This window comes from Pocillopora damicornis, chromosome 1 (genome assembly GCF_964200805.1).
Source record: "Pocillopora damicornis chromosome 1, jaPocDami1.2, whole genome shotgun sequence".
Taxonomy (NCBI): domain Eukaryota; kingdom Metazoa; phylum Cnidaria; class Anthozoa; order Scleractinia; family Pocilloporidae; genus Pocillopora; species Pocillopora damicornis.
The window spans coordinates 3,779,523-3,800,000 of record NC_142670.1 but is presented as its reverse complement, the minus strand read 5'-3'; the positions used below and the strand labels follow the sequence as shown (position 1 = coordinate 3,800,000).

General features: G+C 36.7%; 2 protein-coding genes across 2 annotated transcripts in view; one reads left to right on the top strand and one right to left on the bottom strand.

Annotated features, from left to right (window-relative positions):
• The window catches only part of LOC149051380 (adhesion G protein-coupled receptor E3-like), a 494,984-nt gene that overhangs the window by 403,410 nt on the left and 71,096 nt on the right, over positions 1–20,478 (bottom strand). The gene's annotated exons all lie outside the window — the stretch shown is intronic.
• On the top strand, positions 8,788–18,693 carry LOC149051386 (adhesion G protein-coupled receptor D1-like). The gene is made up of 16 exons (XM_089186676.1): positions 8,788–9,698; positions 10,156–10,345; positions 10,908–11,012; positions 12,780–12,867; positions 13,138–13,216; positions 13,783–13,829; positions 14,065–14,194; positions 14,358–14,452; positions 14,651–14,753; positions 14,851–15,001; positions 15,131–15,215; positions 15,502–15,568; positions 16,063–16,145; positions 16,995–17,115; positions 18,145–18,186; positions 18,366–18,693. The coding sequence occupies exons 1-16, from the start codon at positions 9,297–9,299 to the stop codon at positions 18,537–18,539; spliced, it is 1,962 nt and encodes a 653-aa protein (XP_089042802.1). The 5' UTR covers positions 8,788–9,296; the 3' UTR covers positions 18,540–18,693.

Below are 20,478 nucleotides of genomic sequence, written 5' to 3'. Positions count from 1 at the left end.
TTGACGTTTGGGTCTTCATGGCGTATCTCAAGTTTGGAATGATGAAAGCGCTTTGGTATACGTTAGCAGTCAGTTCAGTTTATTTTGTAACGGTTGATCCAGGTGAGTATATTATCACCTTTAATTTGACATCTCCACTAAGCTTGAAGCTAAGGTCTCATAAACAAGAATGTGCTCCTTACTATTAAGACCCTTCAAAATCATAACCATTATTTATGAATGGATCGCATTTAAAGAAATATACGTATTCCCTGCAGTTTTTTGGAGTATAAGTTAGGATTTTCTTTCATGTTCCTTAAATGGAAAACATCTATGATTGCTTGTCTATCCAAAGTTGCGGCATATCACTAATATGGACAAAATCACAAAAACAAAACAAATCAATACTTTCAAATAAACTTTTTCGGTTAAAATAAAAAAAAAAACGGCAGAATTTAGTGGATTATTGCTACCTTTCAGGAAAAAAGGAATGCCCCAAAGCGATCTATGTAACAAATATTTGTGCGTATTGATTTAGCACCAGGTTAAGATAACATAGAATTCATGTCAAATTATTTTGTATTTTAAACTTCTCGTCCCATCCCTTATTTCATGTATATTAATGAATCTAAATTGACTTTGTTTTGCAACTGTTTGACGCTGCGAATACTTATTTTGCGTGAGGTTCAACTACGCCTGGTTAAAGAAACTACTAAAAGGCGTTAACGTGATTTAACAGGGCTTCTTAATATTCATCCTTCACTGCGTGAGAAACTCGGAGGTATGCTATTCGATTTTATTTTAGAGCCTCTTCATCAGCCTTGGACCTTTGCTTAGATTTTTACCTGGCTAGGCTTCCACGTTGAAATAAGAAATTTAATTCAATCCGATGGTTGTCAAGTTCTTCGAAGCACGTTTTGTCGTACGATTCTTGAGATCGTTTTGATATCAACTTATTCATACAGATTAGATCTCGCTTCAAAAGAAGGATCACTCGTGTCACCCCAACTGCAGATGAAGAAACAAGTATTAAGCGAGCTTCTTTGGTCCAAACAAATGATCCTTCCACACTCTGATCATTGAGTCCAATCAAAGATCTCTCTCCGTTATGTCGATGCTGAACGTACACATTTTCTTCTTGGTTGTGTATAGTCACCAACTGTGATCCCATTGCAGAGCAGTTAGACTCAGCAGTAAGCCATGGCAAGCTTGCGAGGCTTGTGAAGTAGCAGTATCCTTCGAAGTAACCCCACCCTGGTTGGCATATATCTGGGTGAAAAGAGAAAATAATAGACTTTAAAGTTCATAGGGTTTATTTTATTACCTAGAGAAAATCCTCTGTCGTTTGGGATAGTGAAATGGAAACGAGGGAAAAGTCTCTGATTTTGGCCTCTAAGGTGTGGTGAAGTATTTTATCGAATACGAGTAATAACTAAAGAACTTAAGCAGAACTACACGGGGGCAACGAAGCACGAGTGGCTCCGCATATCAATATGTATTTTAGGTTTTGACAATAGACAAGATTTTCAGTCTAAGAGTGTTATATTGACATAACTGAATAAAGGGAGTAAGATCAACTTTTTGGGAGAAGTGCCTAACAACACACTGAAATCAAAGGGTTAGTAAAGAAGCAAGCGAAAACAAATAACTCTTCATTTCCCAACGGACACACTGTTCACGAATGACATGTAAACTCACGTGGCTGCTCGTCTGACGAGATAACTGATTGTGAGACTGATTGTTGTGTAAACTGAAAATTATAACAATATCGGTAAGCTTCTTTTAAAAAGAAAGAAATAATTTTTCCTACTCCATTGTTTGCCACAAGCTTTAAAAAGTGGTAACTATTCATTTATTTTTTTCCTTTTTTTATTACTTTGATAAGTTATATATATATTTATATATATTATTAGATATGGGGCCCCGTTCGCATGACTTGTGCACTAGAGTCTCACTTGATCGATAAATTATCCATCTGACGCTTCAGTTCCATTGGCTGGTCAGGAGAAGGGTGCTACGTCAAGTCTACTGATGCACACTAAACAGAGATAACTGTATGACGTCAAATTTCGTTATGGCTTGTGAAAATTGGCCGCTATTGAATTTCCATCCATACCATAGAACAATACAAAGTCAAAAACAAAAAGACTACGATTTTCAAATTCTTTGAATGTAATAAAGTGGCTAATTAAATTTATGATTTATAGATAAGAGCTCGTTTGAGGAGAAGGTTTCAGGTAATCTTACCAGCAATGGATGATGGGACTAGCACAAAGCAAACATCTGTAATGCCCTCGGAAATAAATGAGGATTCCACAGCCATTGCTGCACCGAGAAAAATAAAGGTTCAGCCACTGAGTGACACCGAAAAAACTAAAAAAGTATTGAACAACTTAAACCTCCATGTAGTTTGCAACATGCTACATGGTACATAACAGCAAATTGAAATTTCGTAGTAAGGCATACCTAAGCAAAATATTGCAAGTTAGAAATCCGGCAGGTATTATATAATATCAAAATGGAACATTAACTGGAAAGCCACGAAAAAAGGCGAAGGTAAACAAAAAAAGAATAAGGAAAAAAAGATAGGTCATTATCTCTACAGAAGAAAGTCCTGATTTATTTAAAGTTTTTCGTCAGCTAATGTCAACCTTAAGTTGGCTTGTCAGTGCACTGTCTGTGATTTGCAATCAGAGCACCATTTTCTATACAAGACAATATTATACTTTTCAGTTTTTACCTATAATTTGCCATTTGTAGATGCATATGCATATGCATTTTGAATAAATTCTGCTAACTCCTAATGACCGCACAAAACGATATTTCATTTTCTCAGAATGTTTATTCAGTGGATGAATAAACATGTATGAGATTTGAATCCGCTTTCAATAGGGCGGAAACGATCAAGATTTAACACTTGAAATAAAAGCTCTCCGTAAGGATTGAAGGCCCTGCCAGTCTCACCAATATAACACCATGAACAGTCACCACAAGGAATTTTATAAATAACATTTGTTTGCGATTCCAACGATGGTCGAAATTTTGGGGCCGGGAACTGTTGTTGAAGGGTGATGAGTGGTTTGTTCACTGTGATGTCGTGTTTTTTGAGGACACGAGTCAGAGGTTCTGTTACGCCTTGAATGTATGGAAGAGAGGCGAACGACTTGCGTGATTCGGACCCCTCGACCATCTTGAAAAATATTCCAACAAGTTCCTCCGGGGACAACACTGTTGAGCGTCGGGTTTTGTTGGCCTGGATGTTTTTAAATTCATTCATTTTTTTAAAAACATTCAACACAAGAAAGAAAGAACACCTCAGAAATGTGAAAACCGCGGCAAAAGGCTCAAGAATTGCCAATCACGTCTGGGCCAATAGTCACGCAATAGACTTTGATAATGCATCGATTATTGACAAAGGCGGTTTCAGAACAAGTAAAATACTAGAAGCGTGGCATTCCAAGTTAACTCCCAATGCGGACAACAATTCCTGTCCTTTGCCCGGACAATGCAACATTCTTTTTAACAAACATTCTTAGTTATCAGCATTTTTAATTTTTACTTTGTTCTTCACACCCAGTATTTTTTACCTTTTTATCATTTTACCCGTTGAAGGCTGTAGCGCAAACAGCCGAAAGCTCGTATTTTTAAAAGTTTTTGCCAGAGATCGTTTTTTAAATTTCATATAATGTTTTATCCTGGCTGCGGCCCCTCTATCTTTTCACAACTAAAATAATCGACCAAGAAACACCATGTGTTAGAGTGATATACGTTTGGCATCTTAATTGCAAAAACCAGTCATGCTGCCTCAGTGATTGTCAACATAGGACATTGATATAAATACTCTGACAGTTTTCAACTGAAAACAAATCAAAGTGTGGTAGATTTAGAATATTAGGTTTTTTTCTGTATCGCGTCTGTATCGTGTTTCGATTGATTAATAGCTGGATACCCGATAGTCACAAGCACAGATTTCAGTTTGATTTGCAGGAGAAAACTGAAAATAACATCGAAACAAAACGAAATGCTGTATATGAAAAACCTTATCCTTTATAATCCTTCGCCACCTGTGTATGGGCGATGTTAATCCACCCATCGTCCTCCTATTTATGTGTGTAACTATGACAATTGGACATTGAAGATGTTATAATGAATCTACAAGCTAAAATGCTAAATTCCTTTTAAGCCATAAGGGGGAAAGAATTGGACTCAAACCGTTTATAGTCTCACTCTGCAATAAGTGAGACTGACATCAAATCCTTTTACATCGCTATGTAGGGCCTAAGTGAAGCAGTCTGAACAAGCAATATTTCAAGAAAAACTGTAAATTTGAAGTGCGCCGCTAGTCAAGTGAAAATTATGAAGTTTTCGTTGGATACACGAGGCCAAGGCGCCTTATTGCAGTGCTAAAATATGCGAGAATTTTCCATCAGTAGGTTTATTATTGAAGGCCTTGCAGACGTTGCATGACGTTAGTAAAAGAAGTAGCAATGGTTATCACATCCTAGAGTCCGTCTTAATTTTTCGTTTTCTCGTTTTTCTCTGTCTCCTTGACCTAATAATTCTAGTTTTGTCGGCATTAAAATGAAATATTTTAATTCCCTTTGATACCAATAGAGCGATGTTTAAAATCTCTATTTTACAACCTTCAATTGCTATCTGCGGTCAGCTTAGCTAATTTTTAGTCTCTCAAGAAAGTCTGTATTCGTGAATCGCCACTTAAATAGTTGAAGGAGTTAAAATTCTTGAAGGTGTATCTGTTTGAAATCGTGGAAGTAAAAACATTTTTTGTTTTTCGGTCTTTCATTTAGGTGTGCCAAATGAATGAAAATATATTGTGATTAGACGGAGGCTCAACCCGAAAATTTCCCCTGGCAGACATGACAAAATACTCATTTTAAAATTTCTTCTTTAATCAAGTAAAACTTGCTCAACCTCATTTAAGTTCGTCATGCACACCAGGAAATTCGGCTCAGTTATCACTAGGGACACCAACTGAGTTAGACACCCTTTGTTTTATTTTAATCCTCATTCATTACACGTCTCTCAGTGGCGATGTCATTAACACAAATACGTCAGTGGGTGCCCAACCTACGGGTGAATTAGAATTGCAAAAGATACCGGGAAAAAAACAGTTGTGTGACTCATTCACTTGTCATCCGCTATTTTATATTAAGAAAATAACAAGTTTGAAAACTGTTTTGTCGGTATTAAGGGGAGTTTATGTGAAGAAGAGTACCCAGGGTGAAAAAGATTTCGGTGCCTCTTTAACCAACACAATAAAAAACGTTCGCTTTGAGCAATTTTTAATTCACAGCCACCTGCTACCTACTTGTGATTTGCATGACACTTTCGTATTAGTATTTTCGTATTTATATTGCCTCAATTTAAAATGCAAATACGGACCCAGCTAGTCAATTTAGTGCCAACAAACCCAAGGAATAATGTGTTAGAAACTCACTCCTAGTTTGGTCTCTGCTTTCTTCCTTGTTCGCTCAAGATCTAACGTATCTTTGTGTCCAACATCTGCCCAAAGCCACTGAACAAAGACCAATTCCTTCATCGCTGTTTCACGAGACGGTGATCTCAAAAATGCCGAATTCATATCTGAAAGTTCGAAAGGAAACTTTGGCCAAAATGTTCTGGAGAATGATTTTTCTTGCACTAATGGTTGGTGAGTATGAAAAAGTAATATAGAAACCTTTAAATGCGTAAACTTTAAAAAACTCGATATGTTTAGTAGCGCGGCTATTGGTTGTATGTTGTACTTTCAATTTCGCTTGTTTTTTGACGGAGCTCTTCGAAAATAATTGTCGTTTTGTCCAGTTCGGGACAGACAAATGCAGTTAAAACAAACAAATTCTAATTCGCTAAGCACTGAGGTGTCATTTGTAATAATAATAATAATAATAATAATAATAATAATAATAATATAATATACAGTATTTATGGAGCGCTAATTCCCAATGGTCCAAAAGCGCTTTACATAATAAAGATAACAAAATCCTAAACCTACAAAACTACATTGTCATTCTATAAAAATTCCCAATGGTCCAAAAGCGCTTTACATAATAAAAATAAGAACAAAATCCTAAATATAAGATCAGAATAAAAAAATAAGATAAGAATAAGTAATAAGATCGATATCCCAAGCTAACAGTGTTCGACAACGGGAGACTTCCTGACGCTCTTCACGTAACATGAGGCTTTGTTTTTATATATGAAACAAACTTGGAATAGCAGACTTCCTATATTTATTTTTTCAAAGTAGGTTATGTGGTAATTCTCTTAAGAGTTAATGTCAGCATGCATCAAACAAACAGCGGCAAGTCGCCCAAATTCGTTTTCTCTCCTACTTTCAAAACAAAAACAGTTTTAACAATGACCGATATGACACAATCTACTGAGCTTCAAGCTTTTATAAGAAAAAAGGATGGTTATAAAGTTCCTGAAAAAATTTCCTTGTGTATTTGTGTTGTTTTATCTTGAGACGCACTCAAAGTCCAGCAAAATTTACTTGATAGCGACTATGAAATATGCATAGTGCCCCTACTTGTCGCCGCCGTTAACTGGCATAAGTCATTACAATGTGCAAAAACATCTAACATAACACTCTTACCTTGTTTATTTATGGTTCTATTAACTGTTTCGACGATCAAGTTACATCACTCAATTAGCAATGTGAAATAAATCTGTCGCGGCACTGCGCTGTGTCTTTGTAAAAACTCAAAAAAGGTCACTTTAAAAACAGATTCTACTTGAGACGAATTATCTTCGATTCCAGATGAAGTCGATCTCCATGTAAATTCATTTATTGACAGCATATACTCTCGCATCTCATAACAGTTGCCGCAAGAGCACCGCTCGCAGTTTACAAGACGTCAGCGCTTGCATATTTCTCCTTTTATCTTTTCCTGAGGTGCTTCGTTAACAGCGATTTCTTCTTCTCCCGAAGAAGAGCCACTTTACGGCTTAAACGTGATTGGCCGTATTACAACGTCTGAATTAAGATCCATGTCGAGATTTGGGTCGTTTCGCTCTCTTCGCCGCTGTTTTCTTAGGGTTTTTTTTTTTATCCTTCTTAGTCGAGATTACCAGCTTGGCCATTGCTACGTCATAACTACTTCATAACAAAGATGGCGGATTTAAATTTTAAAATCTGAATTATTTTTTTTTTAATTTATTTTTTTAACTTGATTTCAGGCAACAAAGCTACAAAGCAAGTCAGGAACTTTTGATTTAGGCAAACTTCTTTTAGTTTTTATAGCACTTTCCCTTTAAAATATCAATGAAATAATAATAATAATAATAATAATAATAAAAAAAGATAACAGCTATTTTTCTAAAACAGAACTGAGCAGTTTATCAAACATTCTGTCTGTTTGTTGGAAACAAATAGTATCTATTAATCCGTCCGTTCATTCGTCCTTTAAGTATAAATTCATGGTTTTCTTTCTCCTTTTTGGGCGAAGGGATGTCAGGTGGTTCAATTTTTCTTTTCTCTTTCATTAGCCTATTTTTTTTTTAAAGTAATTTACCAATTCATATCACCTTTACTGTTTTAATTATGATATAAAAAAGAACCTATTTTATCAAAGCATTTCTGTCAATCACCGAATCTCTGTTCTATGCATTGAAAAAATACGTATAGACATGGACTATGGCTTCATGTGCCTCATGTCTTCTGAAATAATGAGTTTTTCATTGTATGCAGTTATTTTAGTGGTTTCTCGCAACTTCCTTGAGGAATTTTTTTGTATCTGGAACTGTCGATGGCATCCCGCGTTCCTTCATATAACAGGCTAAAAGCCACTGAGCGAACGAAAGGGATTTTGCTTCAAAAGCCACCTTCAACCTGTGGGATGACAGGAAGTCTCAGCAAAAAGGTCCAATTAAAAGCCAATTTGCAAAGATTTTGTTGCATCAGAGTGTTGACGAACTTCGCGCGAGGTGCAGGTCACGAGAAGTAAATGACGAGTTAAGAAGTATAGACGGGCCTCCAGGACTCCTGCCATCCAGAAGCGATTTTAAATTTTTTGGAGTAGTTCTGACCAGGATATGTTTTAACGACTTTTCTTTGCGATGTAATTCAGTGCGTTGTTTTTGAATGAGATGTCATTTTCCCATCCAGTTCTTTCCGGAGTATATTGCGTCATAAATAGCAATACTTTTTTCTGTGTCCTATTGCCTTTGTTTTTCGATGGCCCTTCTCTAGCAAGCCTGACATAAATCTCTCCACATCTTCGTCAAGTTTCCTCCATTCCCCATTTTAAAGCATATTTTGACACGTGGAGGGTGTCGGATTTGTTCTTAGGATGCGTGACGCTTCTCCTTCTATGAATCCTTCCTTTACGACTGGTAAAGCACGACCCTTGTAAGACGACAAGAGTAATACAAACGATTTTACCCAGTTGCCCTCATATGGTTGACTAAGAAGTCCCACTTCTCCATTAGATGCCTTATTATCTATGCAACTATCTTGCTATTGACTCCCGCCCCCCCCCCCCCCTTCCCCAGCCCTCATCCCTTGTTTTGGTATGGCTGTGAATTGGGGAATGATATATTTTTATTTTGTCTCTTTTACAGCTGGTATGACCATTCCTACTTCAGTATAAGGTATGTTTTGTCTTGGCGAAAAAAAAAACAAACAAACAAACAAAAAAAAACAACAGGAAATAGAAATTATAAAGGTTAAAAATTGTTCGACTAATTAACCCCTGTCGTCAGAGGTTAAACAATAAATTATCTGTTGTTAAATAAATCTAAAATAGCGACCTATTCCAAAAGATGACTAATATGTCATTGCTTGTATTTGTCCAAAAGAGGAGGAAAAGCAAAAAAAGGGGGGTTGTGGCCTAGAAACGTTAGAAAGTACTATGTTACTCAAGGCGGGACCCATCCTAAACAATTATGAAAAAGTTAAGAAAAAAAACTGAGGGTTCTGAACATCCTAATAATCTTTTTTTTTATTTTTATTATTATTATTATTTTATACAAACTCTCGATACCAACCACTCACCACTTTGTTCAACGAATGGAAAGTGAGAAGTGAGAAACTGATACTAAGGAAAACAAAAAAAAACGAAAAACAAAAACAAAAACAAGGAAAACAGACCTATACCCAAACAAACACAAACCGAAACTGCAATGCGTTATTTACCGGGTGGGAAAAGCAGCTGGGGTTGAATTCGAGCAGTAAAAGGATAAAGAATCAAGTGGAAAAAAAAAAGACAAGCAAGTAATATACTTATAAAAATAAATAAATCGATAAAAAATATAAACAGTATGATACGAACGAGGAACAGTATTTACAATGCAAAATGTCTCTTATTAATGTTTACGAATCTAACTCAGATGGGCATTGCTCCCACCCTAATGATGCACTCGCGCCCTCAGAGCTGAACTGCTCGGACTGTCAGCAACATCGTGATAAAATGCGTCAGTACTGGCATAGGATGGAATGCGACGATAAGACACCTAAGTCTATTGACAAAACCTGTTGCAGCTCTTGGTGTAGGCAGTTGGCCTCTTTGTTTAGTCAGACGTCTTCCTGGAGAGATCACTGTTTTAAAATGTGGGGGTGCAGAAAAAATGAAAAAACTCGCATGCAGTTTTCTATTATATTGACAAATACAACAGACTCGTCGTATTTGGGCAGAATCCAAGTGAAACAGTGCTGGAAACTGAATTTTCCTGCCATTAAGCTGACACCATTGAGCGAGGTAGGTGTATTTTATTTTTTTGTAACATTTGTAGTGCCTATTGTTATTGGTCCTTTAATTCTCCCCCTTTAGACACTGTAGAAACCAATTCCCCTCATAACCACAGTCCGCGTAGCTATCGATATAAGTTCGACTTTCACGCGGATAATGCAAAGCTAGAAATGTAATTGCGAGTACGTTCTATCTTATGTTATCAGTATTTCCTATGTTATTTATAATCTTGTAATCAGTCGTTCCATTTTTAATGTGTGACAGTATGTTCGTAACACTTTACCTAGAAACCACCGGCGATGACGTGTAAATAGAAGAGTTCGATCGAATCGTCAGGAAATTAAACTCCTCTTAAGTTTATTAGTTAAAGAAAGCTCAATTTTCCAGACTGTGTAACCCATGAATTTATTAATTCCTTTAAGAGCTAGGCTACTGAAGGTTTTGTCTAATCCAACTACTAACTCAGTCCCCAGGCAAGAAACTTGTCGACACCATCCTAAAAGAAGTGACAAACTCTCCTGGAAATAAAGTAACTAAAAAAAATATGGAACGCACTTTCCTCACTGTTACTGATTTGGAGAAAGTCATCGGAAATTATGCTAAAAATCGCCTTAATCAAACCGTACCTGAGATTGACATCCGTGGTGAACATGCAGGTGAGTAGATCCTAAAAGCTGATTTGGAAGTTTTCTTGATTTCTAATTCGGAGTTCAGGATGAATACATGCATCATTCGTGGCGTATTTTAGAAACATCTGCTAACGCTACAACTTTTTAAACGTTTTGTGAGGTATGAAACGCCTTGGACCTCTTTTATGGCAGTTTATATCAGCAGATTCCTATCGCTCATCAGTTATCTCCAATTCCCAAGAATTCTTTCTATTTTCCATGTGTTCTTCAATATCGTCATGGTCAAGAATAAGCTATGAGGGAGTGAAAAAAAAATGAATAGGACGAATAAATAAATTAAGAAAATGAAAAACCCTTCGAATATATGTTAGTAACAATGATCACTAGCACTTTATGTGACATTTGAATCGAGAACGCTCCTTTGAATGATGATCCTTGCAAACTACTTGCATTTACTACCTCTAAGTGATGGTTCCTCAGCCTTTTTGTCCCAAAACTTTTGAGGCCGACAATTTGTGACTGTTACGAAAGCATCTGAATTTATTTTGGCCCTCACTTAAAACTAAATAAGTCGCTGTTTTGCTGTTAGATATATTGGTCAGGAAGATTTTCCACGAAAATGAGACTGGAGTTCAATTTGAGGATGATAAAGGAGAAAACTGCGTCAGCCTTCCTGTTACAGGCTTCGATAAAGGTTGGAGAGCTGTATTTTTCACTTTTTTAGATAATGATATATCTTTTCGTCGTATTATTCAAATTATTTTAGCGATTGTTAGTGTTCTTGGTCATAGGGGGGCTGGGTTTCAAGTACTAAAGAAAATTCTAGCTGAATGGCTGATATCTTAATCCAGTTGTATCGATTTTCTTTTATTAGCTTATGTCTCCTTTGGTCGAGGTTTTTTATTCTTGTTACAAAATTGAGCATACCAATGAAACATACCAATAAACGCACAGGGTCTTTAAACCGTGAAAACTTGTTCTTTTTTTATATCAAAGTTCACACGGCAACTAGGTGGACAATCAGACATGGTTTGATGCTACTCTGGTTTACAAATTCAATGGATGTAACCGAAGAAGTTACAATTCATAGACCCAACGTTTCGACACTCCTGTCCAAAGCCTTCATCAGGGGTGATCTAAACGCTGCGACAAGAGGTCCTTTTATATGATCACTAATTAGCTGCTTTTTCTCCGAAGAGGTGTGAATAGGCGTTAGGAAATAAGCCGCCATCATCACGATTTCAGGAGTGTGGGCGGAGTTAATATGCAAAGTTTCCAAACAAAGGCCTGTGTGCTCCGATAAAGCTGACTGTTCCTTTTTTTAAAGAAAATGACTTTTTGACGCTCTTTCAAACGTGTACCAAACTGACGTTTGGTCTGTCCGATGTATTTGTTATCACAGTCATTTCAAGGAATAGAATAAATGGCGTCGGTTCGTCTGAACAGGTTTTTGAGCAACCTCAACGTTGTGATTGTTAAAAATTCTCTTGATGGATTCCGTAACACCTAAATGTAAGGAATAACAGCAAAACCAGTCGCTGGTTCCCTTTCATCAGGAGTGCTACTAGTTGTAAATGGTTTATTGAAGTTACAGAGAAAGGTTTTTGGATAGCCATTTGCCTGTAGGACATTAAAAACATATTTCCTCTCCTCAGTCTTCGAATCGAGTGACGATGGTAGACAGTCAGCCCTCCTGAGTAAAGTTTTGGCTACAGAATTTTTATGGCAAATAAGGTAGTGAGAAAAAAAAGAAAAAAAAAAAAGCTTGTAAGATTAGTGACTGTACGTAAAAAATGTTATACAACAACGAAGGCTTATGTCCACGTTTTTATGGCTTACTTAAAATTCATAAACAGGGAATTCCTTTGAGACCCATTGTCTCTTTTGTTAGTTCTCCGACTTATGCAATTTCTGGTTATCTTGCAAGAATTTTTTTGCCTGTTGTTGGGAATACTGATTACACTGTCAAAAATGTCTGCGAATTTGCGGATTTCATAAGAGATAATACTCTTAACGCTTGAGAAGAATTAGCCGTTAAGGTTGCGGAGGAAAGACTTAGAGAAGATGCTTCCTTAGGACAAAGAACTTTTTGCCTGTAGAGGATATTACTCATCTGCTGTCTTTTTGCCTCGAAACCCCGCAATTTGCGTACAAGGGCATCTACTATCATCCATCCATCCAATTCACCCTTGAGCGTGAAAAGGATAGACATTTGCCCTCTCTTGTTTTTAAATGTGTCCGGAGCGGTTCAGGGTACTTTAGAGACAAATGTCTACCGTAAACCTACCCACACCGACTGACAAATACCTCGCTTTCGATTCTCACCACCCTATTTGCCATAAAGTAGTCTTCGGTTACATTCATTAAATCTGTAAACCAGAGTAGCATCAAACCATATCTTATTGTCCTTTTTTCTCAATATTCTCGTAGTATTACAATTGTTTCCATTATTAAATCTTAGGATCAGTTGTACTTTGTGTCATTTACAAAGATCTTCATAAAGTATTCCTAACAGGCCAGACCGACTCTGTTCCTGTCGATAAAATCAGGTTTGCTAAAACTTCGTATTGCATATAATATCTTTCATCTCAAATAAATCTCTTTTGGTATGCTGATAACCTACATACGGCATAAGAGAATTTTTCTGGACTTCAATTTGAATTTCTCGTTTGTTTCTGTTTCTTTTGTCTTCATTTTGTTTTTCTACCTTTTTATTAATTTATCTTTTTGTCTTTTGATTGTTTTTCTTTTTTTCTGTTGTTGTTGCTGTTTTTTTTTTAACTATTGCTTTGTTTGTTTATCTATTGGGTATTAAATAGTAATATCTTGTCTGCAACGATATGGCCGAGGAACAACACTTTCAGAAAGGATGTTACGTTAAGATTTAGAAACCTTGCGGTAAGTTACAATTAATCAAGAAGAGCTGCATCTGAATTCGTAACTCTGAAATAGAGTTTGAACAGGGCTAGTATTTCTGGAAAATTTAGATAAAATTTTTCAATTTAACCCTCCCTTATGCATCCCTCTGTTCCATTTTGGTCTTGCTATATTTTTTTTATATTTTTTTTGTTTGTTTTTGTTTTGTTGTTGTTGTTGCTTGTCGTTGCATATACTACTGATTTGGTTTTTTTTCTCTTCTTTTTGCGTGTATGTTTTTGTGACTTTTGTGGTTGCGTTTTCTTTTTTCTTTGGTTTTGATCTGATTTGTTTTTCCTTACTATTTCTATTTATTTTTATTATTATCATTAATATTATCATCATCTTATTACGTCAAGGTCTTACTTCTCTTTAGGGAGTTTCTTTAAAGAGAGGAAACAGACTAAAAATCTTGCGAATAATTCTTTACATCTCTCTAAAGTGATGGGGGGGGGGGTTATGAAAAATTCCGGCGAGAGCACTACCCCCTCCACATTAGCCAGCGAGTCGCTGTACTACGTAACAATAACGGTACTTTACGGTTTCAGGATGCACCGAACAGAAGCTGCGTGTTTTGGAATACTTTAAAAAACAGGTAAACCGATTTGAATGAGTTGATGACATCATTCACTTCAAATTATCAATTTGCTTAAGGACTTTGCTTTTGTGCACTGGTACATCACGTTGTGTGGTCACCTCTTACTCCTTTTTTTTCTCCTTCTCAGGCTTCCGCGTCCTCAGCGGTCTGTAAGGCTGGCAGTTGTTTTGTTTGTTTTGTTCATTTAGAATCTAAAGACTGCTTTTCTAACTGTTTTCTGCTGTCATTCTAGTTGGTCAGGACAAGGGTGCCTCCTAACGTCGAGGAACGAATCCTACACTGAGTGCAGCTGCAATCATTTGACTCACTTTGCAGTTCTTATGCAGTTTGACAAGGGAACTAGCAGTAAAGTTTTACCTGAGGTAGGAATATTGCTATGCATACATGCATTGATTTCAGAAGGCAATAAGAGCACAAAGCATTGATGTGGCACTTTTTCTTACATCTGCATTAATCCAGGTATATGGTGTGTAGCCCTCTTCCGTTACCAATATTGAATCACTGTTTTTGATTTCATTTTTTAAGACTGACGAAAAAGCGCTGAAAATTCTCACGTATGTGGGCTCGTCTTTTTCTCTGGTTGGAATCACTTTAACAATCATCAGTTATGCTGTTCTTACGTAAGTACATGACATAGTTACACGCAAGCATTCCAAAGCAAGCCCAGAATATAGAATCAACAAGAAATGATATCAGTTTAAATGCATAGCTAAGATTCCTTTAAGCAGCCAAGTCGAATCATAAAAATATAACCAGGCTTTGTAGAAAATGAGGATAGAACTGACCTAGAATAAAATCAGTCATTTACTTTTGATTAGAGACATGAGGGGACCCTTATCTCAGATTCGAGTGAGTCTAGTCGCTTCACTTGGAGCAGGTCAAATGATCTTCCTAACCGGAAGTGGTGCTGTTGAGAACAAGGTGAGATGTTATATCAAACGAGAAGAGAGGAATCTCTTTCAGTAAATCTTTATGACTTTCAATCAACTCGTAACTCAACTTTTTAATTCCTGTGCAGTCTGCCTGTGTTACAGTAGCAGCTTTTGTGCAATATTTCCTAATGGCCGCTTTCTGCTGGATGTTGATCGAGGCAGTTTATCTCTACCTGTTTGTTGTAAAAGTTTACAATATCAGCGACAAGATGAAGGTTTCTCATGGATTTTCATGGGGTAACTATGAAATAAAAAACCCATTCTCTCTTTAATGATCTTTTGAAAAGTAAAAGATGAACATTGCCATCAGCTAGACATCACTATCATCATTTGACTCTGTTATCACTTTGTATCTCGAATCCACAGGTCTACCCGCTCTCGTCGTTTCCACATCGCTGAGCATTGCAGCAGGAACCGGGCCAGGGATTAAAAGCTATGTCAGTGAGAAATTGTAAGAAATAAATGATTTTTTTTGTCAAGCGATTTCTCTATCACGAATCCTCGTTCTCTCTCTCTCTCTTCTTTTTTGTCCTTGTGTTGTTTGCTTGTTTGCATTGTTTTGTTTTTTTGTCTTGTTTAATTGATTGGTTTGTTGTTGTTGTTGTTGTTGTTTTGTTATTTATTTGTTGTTTTTAGTTGTTATCAAACCAGGCCTGGAGGGTCCTGCGTACATGCATGCGCAAAAAAAAAATTAATTGATCCTTTATCAAAGTTTCGCGTAATTAATTTTTATTCAGCTGCTGGATGTCATCCACTAACGGCATGATCTGGATATTTGTTGTATTCGTTGTGCTGATTGAGTTGGTATGTTGAATTCTTAAAGTTTTTCCTTTTTATCCTTCACACTTTGCCTTCAGTTATCATTGTTTTGTGAGCATTTTTCTCGCCGCCTTTTTTAACCTCTTTGACTCTGTTCAATAGTTTTCAACGAAACATGAAGTATATATAATTTTTTCTTGAGGTGACCCTTATGTTGAGAGGTGCCATCAGCGGTTACCGTGCAAGATTTTTAGGTTGAATATCCTGATTCGAGTCTCTACCGGGTTGTTGTGTTGTGTTGTTGGGCAAAACATTTTGCGTTCACAATGCTTTTCGCCCTCTCCTCCCAGCTGTATAAATGTTTTCTGACGAATGGTGAAAGAAACCTGAGAAATGTCTTGCGGAATGGTGGGGAGAGGGAAAGGTTAGGGGGAAACTTTTGACCACCATCCACTAAGACCGCTAGGACCACTTAGCTCAAGTGCGAACTCCTGTTTTCCTTTGAATAGTTATCCATGGTGTTATCACTTTTTTTTCAGTTAAACACATTGATACTGGTGCGAGTTATCAAGGAGATAATGATCATGCAGCATGCAAAAGACAAAAACAGAGAACAAATAAGGTAAGTATTTCAGCGGCGCTAGTGGTAGATTTTTATAAGCCATTAGCCTCATACTTTGTTGTCTTATACGGATAATGCCAACTCACAACAATGGTAAGAATAAGTCTGTAAGAATGAAACATCCTATGAAATGAAAACTTTCAACCCTTCTTCAAATTTTACATGCAGTTAGGCCCTCAGGGGGGATGCACAAAAATGCCCTTTTTGAAGGTCTCAGCACTCTTCTTGCCATAGTAACAACGGCTGCTTGTTCGAGGCCTGGGGCCTCATTTTCATAAAAAAACGTCGCAAAAAAAGAGTGAAATGTTTATTTCTCTATCTCAAGCTAAGTACAACATTACAAGTTGGCACTTCTATTATTGAAAGTGACATGTGGGTAAATTTCTCTAAAAGTACACTGATTATGGAACTGAAACTAGCCAACTAGCTGGTTATAATATTGTAGTTTTAATATGGAAAAATGTTTCTGCGGGCCTGCCTCTACTTTCCATAGGGGCAATCAAAAATCAGATATTTTATAATTTGGCGATAATGTTACTATGTATGGTAGAAGTGCCAACTTGTAATGTTTTATTTAGTTTGAGATAGAAAAATAATCATTTCACTCTTTTTGCGACGTTTTTGTATGACAATGAGGCTTCAGGTCTCGAACAAGCAGTCGTTGTTGCCATGGCAACAAGAGTGCTGCGACCTTCAAAGAGAGCATTTTTGTGCATCTCCTCTGAGCACCTAACCGCATGCAAAATTTGAAGGGGGTTGAAAATTTTCATTTCCCAAGATGTTTGATTCTTTCAGAGACTTGCTCGTAAAAGCAAATTCTCTTGATTTTCTTTTTTCGTGATTTTATAGGCTTGGTGTCAGGGCATGCGTGGTGATGATTCCTTTGCTTGGGATCACGTGGCTATTTGGTCTTCTGTCGCCCCTGCATAAAGCGTTTGCATACATTTTCACAATTTTCAACTCCACTCAGGTAAACTGAATACAGCTTTTAGTGAACGAAATCCGTGCTCATACGGTACCAAAGTAAAAGGGCGGTTGGTGGATTTAACTCTGATTGAGATATTTCTGTTTCAAGTATGCATCTTGACAAAGATTAAAGTCAGTGCTCAGAGTGCACCTCATCTCAGGGCACAGGTTCACCTAACCCATGTCTATTAAGAACTCGTCTCTCCTGACACAAAAATAACTCTCACATTATTTCATTAATTCATACTTGAAAAAACACACGTTACGCGGCTGATGAACTTTTAACAGTAACAGCATTCTTTAGAAAACAGTGTTTAACCCTTTAACTTCTAAGGTATTATTAGTAATTCTCCTCACTGTCTGCTATACAATTTTTCTGATTTTACTTCTGAGAATTTGGTATTGGATCAGCTAATAATCCCCTAATTGATACTTTTCTTGGTTCTCATCAGTTGTCTTCTTGATTTTGTATTGATATTTTAAGGAGAATTTCTCTCTTGGTCACTCATGGGAATTGTAGGATTGAAAAAGAAAAAAAAGGGAGAAACAGATCATGATTCTAAAAAAAACGACCCTCTTTACAATTATATGAAAAAGTGAAACTCAGTTTCCAGAGTAAAAACCAAACCACAATAAAACAAAACATATATCTATTTTGTATCAGTAATCACAATTTTGCCTATTGAAACTAAGTCGATTTAGGACATGACAAGAGAACATTAACGACCTCACAATCGAATACCTGAGATGATAAAAGTTTTCTTGATCTAATTATATTCCTCTCAATATTCCTGAAGCGCGTGAAAAGTGCCCCGTGAAGGCATGAAGTTGTACTACCCCTTCCTTACAAATTTACCAGGTGGTGAACTTAGTGTAATGCAGAGACAAAGTAGAGAACTTATGCTTAATAGCAGTAAAGGTTTGGACATTTTTGCTACCCAGCAAAATTTAATCTTGAAAGGGGTGAAGTTGGAGGGCTTGGATGAAATCTATTAAAGGCGTTAACGTGATTTCCTGTATTGTGATTTAACAGGGCTTCTTGATATTTCTCCTTCACTGCGTGAGAAACTCAGAGGTGTGCTTTTAAATTTTATTAAGAAGTTTCTTTGTAATTTGGAACTTTGCTCAGATTTTTAACCCGAAAGCTTCCACTTTGAAATAAGAAATTCAATTCAGTTCGATGGTTGTATTTATTCGAAGCACGTTTTGTTGTACAATTCTTGAGATCGTTTTGATATCAACTTATTCATACAGATTAGATCTCGCTTCAAGAGAAGGCTCTTTCGTGTCACCCCAACTGCAGTTGAAGTAACAAGCATAAAGCGAGCTTCTCAAGTACATGAAACCTCCATGGTGTTATTGCCAAGGAAAATTAATGTCCAGCCTCGCAATAACCATGAGAGTGGCGCTGAAATCTTTGAGATCTGAGTCGTCATCGAATTGTTGCTTCTTAGCTTAGAACTATGTATATCCCAAATTAAGTTCGTTAAAAAAAAAAATTTAGAACACGCACAAATAACCCTCGTAATGCTCATATAGCTTTGTATCGATCCGAAGATTAATAAAAGAACATCTCAATTAATCTAAAAGTCTCCTCCTTGTCGAAGAAACGAGCGCTGGATACATTTGTGTTAAGAAGGTCTACATCTTGCCAAAAGGAGAAAATATTAAGCAGATCAATGGTAATCAAAATATCGTTACTCTCAATAGAGGCCAGAATTCCAAAAAAAAACAACAAACAAACCAAAAAAAATATTCATAGTTTTTTCTTTCGGTAGTCGTTTTTACTTGCGTAATTGTTTCAGAATTTTTCTCCAGGGAGTGTTGGTTGAGAAATATCTCCTCGTTAACTCTAGGAGTGACTATTCTGATAAGCCTGTTTCTCCTAAAACACTCACTATAGCTTGAGATTTGAGCGTCAGACTATGAATTTTCGACAATGGAACTTAATCCATTCAAAAAGCTTTTTCGATTGCTCATGTGTCGAAAAAAAAAACTTTATTCATTTCCTCATATAAAAATACACAATTAATAACACTTTGATGAGGAGCATGGTTGACAATGTCTCGATCGAATATTTTCGCGGAATAACAGAAAGAAATCTCAAATAATTTCCATGTAAGCCTTTTATTGTTAACAAATAAGGAATCAACCCTCTTTACGTTTCATGGTATCATTCTCATAAAATATATTAAAGTTCACATGGCAACCAGGTGGACAATCAGACATGGTTTGATGCTGCTCTGGTTTACAGATTTCATGAATGTAACCCAAGAAGTTACAATTCATAGACCCAACGTTTCGTTACTCCCGTCTAGTGCCTTAATTGAAGGCCTAAATGTAATAACTGTCCTAAATGTAATAAAGTCCTAAATATTATAACAGTTGGTCCTCAATGTAATAAGCCTCCAATGCAATCATTTAACATTTGTTGTTATAGCGAACATCCACATCCACCAATATTCATGTCATATTGCAGACTCGCTGATATTAATCAGCCTTTTTCTTTATTTTCTAGACTGAAGTCGATAAATATTGGCTGCAAACCATTACACTTATGAACAATTGGCATCAAATGACAGCTGGCAAAGCAATGAGAACGCTGACCAATACATCTCCATGTATCACTGGCTCAGACTCTTAAGTACAATAGATTTTGAAAAAATATGATAACGTTATTATTGTCTACTCAGTAATGGAATTAATAAGTCGTAAACCAAATTACAGACCTAGACGAGGGAGTCCACTGAGTTGTAGGTCGCACAATTGGCAGGCTCGGATATACATTTTTTTTCTTTCTTTGTCTGAATAGACTTTGTTCACATTCACATTTGTTTCCCAATTCGGACCTCGTGACAGCACTTTAGAAAGGGATTACTTTCAAACCCTCGAATATCTTCATGAGTATATGAATACGAACAATATACTTTTTTCCCCAAGAGAACGCGATTCGGACAATTATGTCCCGCGCAAGAAAAAAAGTTCGTGAAGCGGACTTACAAAGTTTGTAACTATTGGACAGTGTTAGCAACGAAGTCGCAAGAAGCGGCAGAAGCAGTCAAAGCAAAGAAAAAAATCAAACGACCCTCTTGGGTTTATCGTGTCGCACACACGGTGGCTTTCTTTCTCGGCTCTCAAAATAAACAAGTCGTTCTTGATTTTTATTAAAGCAAAATATTTTTTCAATATCGTAAGTCCTTTATTGACCAAGTCAAGAGATTGTAAACTCTCTTGACCAAGCCTATTCGGTCGAGGTGGCTGAATATTAGCCTCGTTCTTTTTCTGCGTTTTTAAATGCAAAAATAGAACCCGGCCAAAATCCAGCCATCCTGACTTTACGCTCGGTCAATAACTCATATAAACATAT

What these genes read in the sequence shown, in the direction of transcription:
- LOC149051386 (XM_089186676.1), top strand. Translation starts at nt 9,297, where the DNA reads ATGTCTCTTATTAATGTTTACGAATCTAACTCAGATGGGCATTGCTCC. An exon ending in TTCTCATGGATTTTCATGGG is followed by an intron (nt 15,002 to 15,130) that starts GTAACTATGAAA and finishes TCGAATCCACAG; the next exon opens with GTCTACCCGCTCTCGTCGTT. An exon ending in AGCTATGTCAGTGAGAAATT is followed by an intron (nt 15,216 to 15,501) that starts GTAAGAAATAAA and finishes ATTTTTATTCAG; the next exon opens with CTGCTGGATGTCATCCACTA.